Source organism: Chiloscyllium plagiosum, chromosome 1 (assembly GCF_004010195.1).
Source record: "Chiloscyllium plagiosum isolate BGI_BamShark_2017 chromosome 1, ASM401019v2, whole genome shotgun sequence".
NCBI classification, from domain to species: Eukaryota; Metazoa; Chordata; class Chondrichthyes; order Orectolobiformes; family Hemiscylliidae; genus Chiloscyllium; species Chiloscyllium plagiosum.
In genome coordinates this window covers 59,152,349-59,163,081 of record NC_057710.1, presented here as the reverse complement: position 1 = coordinate 59,163,081, position 10,733 = coordinate 59,152,349, and the positions used below count along the sequence as shown (strand labels likewise).

Below are 10,733 nucleotides of genomic sequence, written 5' to 3'. Positions count from 1 at the left end.
TTCTGCCCAACTCTCCAGTCTATCTATATCCTCCTGTATTCTCTGACTGTCCCTTATGCTTTCTGCTATTCCACCAATCTTCGTGTCATCTGCAAACTAGCTGATCATACCAACAGCGCCCTCTTCCAGATCATTTATGTATATTACAAACAACAGTGGCCCCAACACTGACCCCTGTGGAACACCACCATTCTCCATTTCAAGAAACTCCCTTCAACTACTACTCTCTGTCTCGATCATACCAACAGCGCCCTCTTCCAGATCATTTATGTATATCACAAACAACAGTGGCCCCAACACTGACCCCAGTGGAACACCACCATTCTCCATTTCAAGAAGCTCCCTTCAACTACTACTCTCTGTCTCCTGCTGCTCAACCAGTTCTTTATCCACCTAGCTAGAACACTCTGCGCACCATGTGACTTCATTTTCTCCATTAGTCTACCATGGGGAGCCTTATCAAATGCCTTACTAACATCCATGTATATGACATCAACAGCCCTTCCTCATCTATCAACTTGGTCACTTCTTCGAAGAACTCTATTAAGTTGGTAAAGCACGATCTCACCTGCACAAAACCATGTTGCCTATCACTGATAAGCCCATTCTTTTCTAAATATAAATAGATCCTATCCCTCAGTACCTTCTCCAGTAACTTTCCCACCACTGACATCAGGCTCACTGGACTGTAGTTACACGGAATATCCCTACTACCCTTCTTGTACAGGGGGACAACATGAGCAACCCTCTGGCACCTCACATGTGTTTAAGGATGCCACAAAGATATCTGTCAGGGTCCCAGCTATTTCCTCTCTCGCCTCCCTCAGCAACCTGGGATGGATCCCATCCGGTCCTGGGGATTTGTCCACCTTAATAACCTCCAGCCTACCCAACCCATCTTCCCAGTTATGTCAACGTGATCCAGACTAATCAAACTTCTATCTCTAATCTCAACATTCATCATGTTCCTCTCCTCAGTGAACACTGATGCAAAGTAATCATTCAGAATCTCACCCATTCTCTCAGGTTCGGCACACATTCCTTCATTATCCTTTAGTGGATCAATCCTTTCTCGAGTTACCCGCTTGCTTCTTATATAATAATAAAATGCTTTGGGATTCTCCTTAATTCTGCTCGCAAAAGCTATTTCATGACCCCTTTTAGCCTGCTAAATTTCATGGGACATTGGCATCAGTTTTGGAACTGGGAGGATCTGTACCGATCGGACCGTCTCCACCTGAACCGATCTGGAACCAGTGTTCTAGCGAAAAGGATAAATAGGATGGTCACTAGGACTTTAAACTTGTGAGTCGGGGGGAAGGGAAAGGGAAAGCGACAGGGAGTATAGAGTCAAGTAGAAAGATAAACAGCAGGTTAGCATGTGTGCAGGGTTTAAGTTCAAGGCAGACTAGGAATGAAGCGAAAGGAATGATAACTTAGGACATATTACTAGAGATGTTGGAAATCATGAGGATAAGAAAATTAGCATTAAGGCACTTTATCTGAATGCTTGTCGTATTCGTAACAAAGTAGATGAATTAACGGCACAAATCATCATGAATGATTATGATGTGGTAGACATCACAGAGATGGGATTGCAGGGGTTAAGGACTGGCAGTTAAACATCCACGGATTTACAACTTATTGAAAAGACAGGGAGATGGGCAGAGGGAGCAAGATTGCCTTGTTAGTTAAGAATGAAATTAAATCTATGGCATTGAATGACATAGGGTCAGATGATGTGGAGTCTGTGTGGGTGAAGTTGAGGGACCACAAAGGCACAAAAAAAAATGGGAGTTATGTACAGACCTCCTAACAGTGGTCAGGACAGGGGTGCAAGATGTACTGGGAAATAGATAGGGCATGTCAGAAAGGCAAAGTCACAGTGATCATGGGGACTTCAATATGCAGGTGGACGAGGTGGATCCAAAGAAAGGGAATTCGTGGAATGCTTACAGGATGGCTTTTTGGAACAGCTTGTAATGGAGCCCACAAGGGAGCAGGCTATTCTGGACGTAGTGCTATGTAATGAGCCAGATTTTATAAAAGATCTTAAAGTAAGGGAACACTTAGGCAGTGATTATAATATGGTAGAGTTTGGTCTGCAGTTTGAAAGAGAGAAGACAAAATCGGATGTAATGGTGTTACAGTTAAGTAAAGGTAATTACAAGGGCATGAGAGAGGAATTAATGAAAATCAACTGCAAGCAGAGCCTAGCAGTAGAGCAACAAAGGCAGGAGTTTCTGGGTGTAATTGATGACATAGTACAGAGGTTCATCCCAAAGAAAAGAAAGATTATCTGGTGAAGTGGAGGGGATATTTGGGGGATCAGACAGTCATGGCTGAGAAAGGAAGTCAGGAGAGGTATCAAAGAAAAAGAGAGAGCCTATAAAGTGGCCAAGAGCACTGGGAAATCAGAAGATTGGGAAGACTACAAAAACAAACAGAGGATAACAAAGAGAGAAATAAGGAAGGAGAGGATCAGATATGAAGGTAGGCTAGTCAGTAATATTAGAAATGATAGTAAAAGTTTCTTTTAATACATAAGAAACAAACGAGAGGCAAAAGTAGACATTGAGCTGTTCCAAATTGATGCAGGAAGGCTAGTACTGGGAGATGAGGAAATAGCTGAAGAACTTAATAAGTACTTTGCTTCAGACTTCACAGTGGAAGACATGAGTAATATCCCAACAATTAAGGACAGTCAGGGGACAGAGTTGAGTGTGGTAGCCATTACAAAAGAGAAAGTGGTAGAAAAGCTAAAAAGAATAAAAATTGATAAATTTTCTGGCCCCAAAGGGCTACATTCTAAAGTTCTGAGGGAGGTGGCTGAGGAAATAGTGGAGGCATTGGTTGTGATTTTTCAAACGTCACTAGAGTCATGGAAAGTCCCAGATGATTGGAAAATCACTGTTGTAACCCGCTTGTTCAAGAAAGGATCAAGACAAAAGACGGAAAATTATAGGCCGAATAGCCTAACCTCGGTTACTGGTAAAATCCATTGTTAAGGAGATTTTGAAATTCTTGGAAGCGCAAGGCTGGATTAGAACAAGTCAGCATGGATTTAGTAAGGGGTGGTCATGCCCTGACAAACCTATTAGAATTCTTTGAAGAGGTAACAAGTATATCAGACCAGGGAACACCAGTGGATGTTCTCTATCTAGACTTCCAAAAGGCCTTTGATAAGGTGCCTCATGGAACGCTGCTGAGTAAAGTGAGAGCCCATGGTGTTCAAGGTGAGCTATTGGCATGGATTAGGGATTGGCTGTCTGACGGAAGGCAGAGAATTAGGATAAAAGTTTCTTTTTCGGAATGGCAGCCGTGACAAGTGGTGTCACAGAGTCGTGCAGGGTTCAATGTTGGGGCCGCAGCTGTTCATTTTATATATTAATGATCTGGATGAAGGAACTGGGGGCATTCTGGTGAAGTTAGCTGATGATACGAAGTTAGGTGGACAGGCAGGTAGTACTGAGGAGGTGAGGAAGCTGCAGAAAGATTTAGATAGTTTAGAAGAGTGGTCCAGGAAATGGCTGATGAAATTCAATGTGAGCAAATGTGAGAAAAGCATACAGGCATGGACTATTTTCTAAACGGTGAGAAAATTCATAAAGCCAAAGTACAAAGGGATCTTGGTGTGCTAGCCCTAGATTCTGTAGAGGTTAACTTGCAGGTTGAGTCCATGATTAAGAAAGCGAATTTAACATCATTTACCTCAAGAGTGTTGGAATGTAAAAGCTGTGATGTGCTTCTAAGACTTTATAAAGCTCTATTTAGGCCCCTGTTAGAATAGTGTGTCCAATTTTTCTTGACCAAAACCTCAAATTCTTTAGTCATCCAGCATCCCCGACATCTACCGGCCTTTCCCTTCACCCTAACAGCTACATATTGTCTCTGGACTTTCGTTATTTCATTTTTGAAGGCTTCCCATTTCCAGCCATCTCTTTACTTGTGAATATCCGACCCCCACTCAATGTTTGAAAGGTCTTGTCTAAAGGGATTCTACAAATACATTAAGGACAAAAGGGTAATTAGGGAGAGAATAGGGCCCCTTAAAGATCAGCAAGGCCCCAACATGTGGAACTGCAGGAAATAGGGGAGATACTAAACGAGTATTTTGCATCAGTGTTTACTGTGGAGAAGGGTATGGAAGATACAGAATGTGAAGAAATAAATAGCCACATCTTGAAATATGTCCTTATTACAGAGGATGAGGTGCTGGATGTCTTAAAATGCATAAAGGTCGATAAATCCTCGGGATCTGATCAGGTGTACCATGGAACTCTGTGGGAAGCAAGGAGAGATTGCTGGGCCCCTTGCTAAAATTATTTTATCTTTGATAGTCACACGTGAGCTGTTGGTCACTGGAGGTTGGCTAATGTAGTGCCACTATTTAAGAAGGGTGGTAAGGGAAAGCCAGGGAGCTATAGACCAGTGAGCCTGACATTGGTAGGCAAGTTGTTGGAGGGAATCGAGTGACAGGATTTACAGGTACTTGGAAAGGCAAGGACTGATTAAGGATAGTCAACATGGCTTTGTGCTTGGGAAATTGTGTCTCACTGACTTGATTGACATTTTGAATAAGTGACAAAGAGGATTGGTGAAGGGAGAGCAGTGGATGTGATCTATATGGTCTTCAGTAAGACGTTTGACAAGGTTCTCATGGTAGACTAGTTAGCAAGGTTAGACCACAGGAATAAAGGGAGAACTAACTTTTTAGATACAGAACTGGCTCTAGGTAGAAGGCAGAAGATGATGGTGGAGGATTGCTTTTCAGGCTGTAGGCCTGTGATCAACAGTGTTCCACAAGGATCGGTGCTGGGCCTATGCTTTTCATCATTTATATAAATGATTTGGATGTAAACATGTTACGATCGAGCCCTCCACAGTCACCTGATGGAGAGTCGCTCCGAAAGCTAGTGTGCTTCCAATTAAACCTGTTGGACTATAACCTGGTAGTGTGTGATTTTTAACTTTGTACACCCCAGTCCAACACCGGCATCTCCAAAACAGGTTTAATTGGACACATTTCTAATTAGACCTGTTAGACTACAACCTGGTATTGTGTGATTTTTTAACTTTGTACAACCCAGTCCAACACCGGCATCTCCAAACCTGAACACCATAACCTCCTTCAAATACAGTATTAATTTCAGACTATTAAACTTCGCTTGCAACATTGGACCAGTAAGACTCTGCACCGCCCTCGAGCTCGAAATACTGCCAGGTTCCCTCAACTCTCCATCGCGCGCGCACACACCGCCCACCCTCGACCCTCACGCTCCCCCGGCTTCTCTCTCGCCCTTTCACTTCAACTTCAGCCCCAGCCCCGCCCACTCCGTATCGGCTCTCCCCCCCCCACCCCCCTCCGCCCAGATCCGCCTTCTCCCGGTTACTCTCCAACCACGCCCCCTCCAGACTAGACCCGACCCCTCAATGGAAACCTCCAGCCCCGCCTTCCAAGCCAGGGCCTTCCCCACCATGCGCACCAAGTCCCGCCCCCTCAATCCCGCGCACGCCCCTCCCTCTTCCCTTCAAGCGACTCGGCAGCGTCTGCCACATCCCTCTGTGACGTCAGCAGGGTCGACTGGCCGCTTCTTTAGCCGCCGCCATATTGCTGGAAAGAAATCCAGCGACGGGGTTTTCGGCTTCCCCTTCGCCCGGAGTTTCCACCTTGTACCGCCGGCATTGAGCGAAAACAACCGCTCCCCTCCTTATCAAATTTATGAAGCCTCCTTCCTGACAAGACAGAAACGGTAGCGGCTGACCCCGATCCTCCTCGAGCCATGTCGACTCTCACTCAGAGGAACTCCGGCCTCGTCCAAAGGAAAACCGAAGCTTCGAGGAACGCGGAAAAAATCCCTGACGGCGACGACGACCGGAGGGCCGAGCATGAGCAGGAAGACGAGAAAGGCGACTCTAAAGAAACTCGCCTGACCCTGATGGAGGAGGTCCTGCTCTTGGGCCTGAAGGACCGGGAGGTCTAGTTTATTTTATTCCGTTTCCATGAGCTGCGATAACATGACTATGTCTGCCTCTTTAGATAAAAGACAGTCTGATTTTGTATGAAAGTGTAGGCTCGCAAGATTGCCAACCTAACAGGAACGGAAGGTGTTTGAAGGGAGAGGCGGGTTTGAGAAATGATTGAGGTGTTTCCTGACCAGTACTGAAGGGTGTAGTTGCTGGGATAGCAGGTGGGATGGAGTTAGTCCAATAGGACTGACGGAGGGTGGTTCCTTCCGCACATCAAGTGTGGTTGCTTTCTTCTGTACACAATACCTGCACTGAGTGAACACCAGTTCAGTTCCTGTTGCAGGCTGACTGAGCCAAACGTTGGTGCTGGGAAGACTTAATAACTCAACAGTTATCAAGCCGTTAAATAGAAAGACTTTGCCATTTTTCTAGTGGGGCGGCGAACTGAATAGAACAATTGTTTGCAAAGGAACAGAGACGACAGGAAATCTAAATATTAAGAGGAACCTAGGACCGACAAGTGCAGAAAACACGCAACAATACCAGTTTATATTTATGCAGCAGGATCAAGGTAGGAAAACGTCCCAAGGCACATCACAGGAACTTTGCAAAACAAAATGATGCTAAGCTGCGCAAAGAGATAATCGTTAAATGTTAGATCAAAGAGGTCGGAAAAGTTGGAAAATAAGGCAGAAATGCAAGAACTTGAGTCACTGACAGCTGAAGGCCGGGTCACTAGTTATGAGCATTTAGAGTCAGGAATGCTCAAGGGCAGAACCAGAAGATCACATACCTTAGCGATTTGTTAGCTGGAGGTAGAGACAGGAATGTGTGAGGCAGTGAAGGGGTTTAAAGGCAAAGTTGCCTATTTTAAAATTAAGTGGCTTCAACAAAAAGCCACACTAGGTTAACAAACAGTGATGGGTGAATGGAATTCTGAGACTTATTATTTGGGAGGTGGAAAATTGAATGATCCTATGTTTATGGAAGATAAATATGGGGCACTGGCCAAGAATGTGTTTTCATTGTCAAGGTAACAAAGAAATGGATGAGGGTTGCAAAAGCAGATGAGATTGAGATGAAGCTGGGCATTGTAATTATGTGAAAATAAAGGTTGTTAGTAATGGCGCAACATGTGGTCAGAAGCTCAACTAAGAATATCAGAAGATGGTGGAGTTGTGAACAGTTGGATTTGGCCCCAACAACTTGCCAGAGACAGCGATAGATTTCTTGACTAAAAATCTTAATTTTGCAGGAAGTCTGAGCCTTGATATGTTATGGTCTTTTTTCCTGAGATTCTTACACACTTGATGCAACTGCAGCATGCCAGCTTTTGTGAACAACCAAAGTTTTCTTTAGCACAGTACAGTACAAGCTTTCTGGAGAAACCCTTCAACACACTGCGCAATGCTTGCAAAAGCCATGTCAAGGGATCTCTCTGGCAAAGGAAATGGTCCTTCTTTTATACAAAATCTTTGCATCACAGTCAGTAATGCCCAAAAGACAGTCTCCAGCCATCCCCCCTATAGTCACATGCTACTCAAGACATGACGCTTGATTACCTCCAGAAACAGTGTAACGTAAATCATCCCTCAATGGCCAAATCTGTTGTGAATTGTCTCTTAACTACAAGAAGTAGTCAGAATTTTTTAATTGCAATGCTGAATAGGGGATGATAATGTAATTCTTTTACTTTGAATAACTAGGAAGTGGCCATGCAAATAGCTCTGAATGGCAAAGGATAGGGATGTAAATTCCTTACATTCTACCTGTAAGACAGAGACATCCCACCCCAGCCTCGGGGCATCCAATTTCCTACAGGTCAGCAGAGCAAATTAACCCTTTAATATCTCCGATACAGGAACTGGGTTTAGCTTAAATATACTTCAGCTTCTGCATTTGCATGACTGTATGTTTCACTTTTTTAAAAAAAAAAAGAAATGCTTGAAGCTGTTGATGGTTTTAGAACAATTCAATAGATTTATTTGTATAGGTGAAATTACTCTAGAATTATTGTAGACCAGCTCAACTAAGAATGCCACACGATGCTGCAGTTATGAACAGTCTTATTTGGTCCCAGGAACTTACCAGGGAGGGTGATCATCTTCCTATTATTTAAGTGTTGGAATCTTCACTTAAACAATCCTGGATATTGGGCAAGAATCTGGACAGTGCAGATATAATGTCATATGGCTGGTGACAGGATAGAGCTGAGTGTTGTCGACCTGCATGTGAAAACTGACATTTTTGATTAATTGTCTTGGGCCACATTTACAGGTAGGTGAAAGGTGGTGATCCAAAGATCCTTTAAAGAACACCAAATGATCTGGAAATATTGCAGGTGACCTTGTGAATATGAGTTGGTAATCAGTCATAGGCTTTTCTATCTAGTGAGGTGTTGGAGATGGAAGATATGGATCTGTAGGGATAGTTTGCCTTTGGCATTAACATGAAGGATGTAATTTATGATTTTGATAAGAGGCTATTTTAGTATTGTGGCAGAGGCAGAAATTTGATTGGAAAAAGTTAAATGTGAAGCCCTCCAGGTTGGGGACAGTTTGGTATAGATTGTGGGGACGATTTTGAAACATTGAATCATAAAGATGTACAGCATGGAAACAGACTCTTTGGTCCAACTTGTTCAGGCTGACCAGTTATCCTAAATAAATTTAGTCCCATTTGGCCCATATTCCTCTTAAGTCCTTAATATTCATATGCCCATCCAGGTGCAATTTAAATGTTGTAATTGTACTAGCCTTCGCACTTTCTCCATCAGCGCATTCCATACACACACACACCACTCTCTGCGTGAAAACGTTGCCCTTCGGTCCATTTTAAATATTTCCCCTCTCACCCTAAGCCTATGCTCTCTGGTTTTGGGCTGCCCCACCCCAGGGAAATTGTTGTTTATTTATCCCATCCATGCCCTCATTTTATAAACCTCTATAAGGTCACCTGTCAACCTTTGCTCTAGGGAAAATAACCTCAGTCTATTCAGCTTCTCCCTGTAGCTCAAACCCTGGCAACATCCTTGTAAATCTTTTCTGAACTCTTTCAAGTTTTACAACATCCTTCCTATAGCAGGGAGACCACAATTGCACGCAGTAGTCCAAAAGTGACCTAACCAATGTCCTGTACATCCACAACATGACACATTAACTTTATTTAATTTCAAATATTGATAGGCATGCCATGTAGTTTCACAATGCTAATTTATATTTGTGTCTGAGCTTGATTAGCATGGAAGGCACGATTTAATAATCACTGCAGGTCTATATTTAGAGCTAAAATTTAAAATGTGTGAAAGGCTTGCCAAAATACTAATTTTGTAGCAATTGAGTCTCAATACAGGAGTTAGATATAGTTTAAAAATACTTCAAGTTGTAGTTGTATGACCATATGATTTCCGTTACTCTGAAAAATGTTTGAGGCTGTTGAATAATGATCTTTTACTATTTTGTAAGTATTTATGAAGTTAAATATTTTTAGGAAAAATTGCTGTACAACTGTTTTAGGTCAGTGTGTTTGCTAAGTGACTTTTATTTTGGAGTAGTCGTGATCTAAATCCAAGAATAAAGTAAGACTTGCCCAGTTTGCTGTAAATGGTGTAAAAAGAATCTGATTGTCTGTAATTTGTTTGCAGTAGCAGCCTTACAGTAAAGTTTACTTATAAAATAAATTGATTAGATGGTGTTTACAGACTTCTCCATTCATCAAGTACCTTCCTTGTACAATTTCTGTATTTAGAATAAATTTAGAAATGCTTATCTATACCAAGTTCTTTGGTGTGAGGGAAAGCTAATGAGGGTTTGAAGTTTATTTTAAAATTAGTTGTAATGTAGAATAGGTATACTCAATGTGCTGCGAGATTGGGGAAGTCAAAAATGCAGCCATGAAGTTGAGCCAAACATATGTTACCATCTCTGCTTTTAGTGCAGCAGCTGAGCATAATGTGCTTCCATGGAAACTGCTTTTAAACCAGTTTTCGGATGTTAGATACTAAAAGAAAGCATGTTCTCTCAAGATTCATTTGTAGGTTTTTTTCAGATGCACACTTTCGTTGTGTTGTGAATAAAGTAAAATACTGGTGTTTAAGATTGGGAATGAAACAAAACAGAAATGCTGGAAATACTATAAATACAAGTCTGGTGGCATCTATGGGAAGAGAAACAGGGCCGAATCAACTCCATGTTGAGATAGGTAACAAGATGAATTCTGTTGCAGTCAAATCTTACATTATATTCACTCTTTCAAGGTAGCACTGGAGTGTGGCAACATTTTGCTTCAGCACTTGAACAAACACTTTTCATTGCATCTTTATATGCATGTGACAATAAATTAAATCAAAATCGAAATCCTATTCCCTCAATTTTTGTGGCCTCGAGACCGCTTCAGGGCAACCTGTGATTTTATAGTTAGAATAGTCAAGAACGATTGTCAATATTCAGGAATCTTTTGCAAATTGTTTAAAGGGTTCCCATGCCCATTCACCTAGTGTGCACTATAGGAAGAAATGGATGCCTGGCCATCTATTTTTGTTGGTACAGTTCCTAGATGTCTTCATAGTGAATCTGTTTTGTAGAGCTGAGCTCCACCATATTACAATGGATTAGCTTGGCAGGGGTTACGATTTTGGATCAATGGTGCTGGAAGAGCACAGCAGTTCAGGCAGCATCCGAAGAGCTTCAGCAGAATCGACGTTTCGGGCAAAAGCCTTTCATCAGGAATAAAGGCAGAGAGCCTGAAGCGTGGAGAGATAAGCT

The 10,733-nt window shown here is 42.5% G+C and overlaps 1 protein-coding gene across 2 annotated transcripts in view; it reads left to right on the top strand.

Moving 5' to 3' along the window:
* The first annotated feature begins 5,525 nt into the window (after window positions 1–5,525).
* The window catches only part of golph3a (golgi phosphoprotein 3a), a 67,661-nt gene continuing 62,453 nt past the window's right edge, over window positions 5,526–10,733 (top strand). The window contains exon 1 of one of the 2 annotated variants that reach the window (XM_043687458.1): window positions 5,526–5,978. In XM_043687458.1, the coding sequence (XP_043543393.1) occupies window positions 5,784–5,978 (195 nt within the window). In that variant the 5' untranslated portion in view covers window positions 5,526–5,783. The other variant, XM_043687465.1, reaches the window with a different exon arrangement.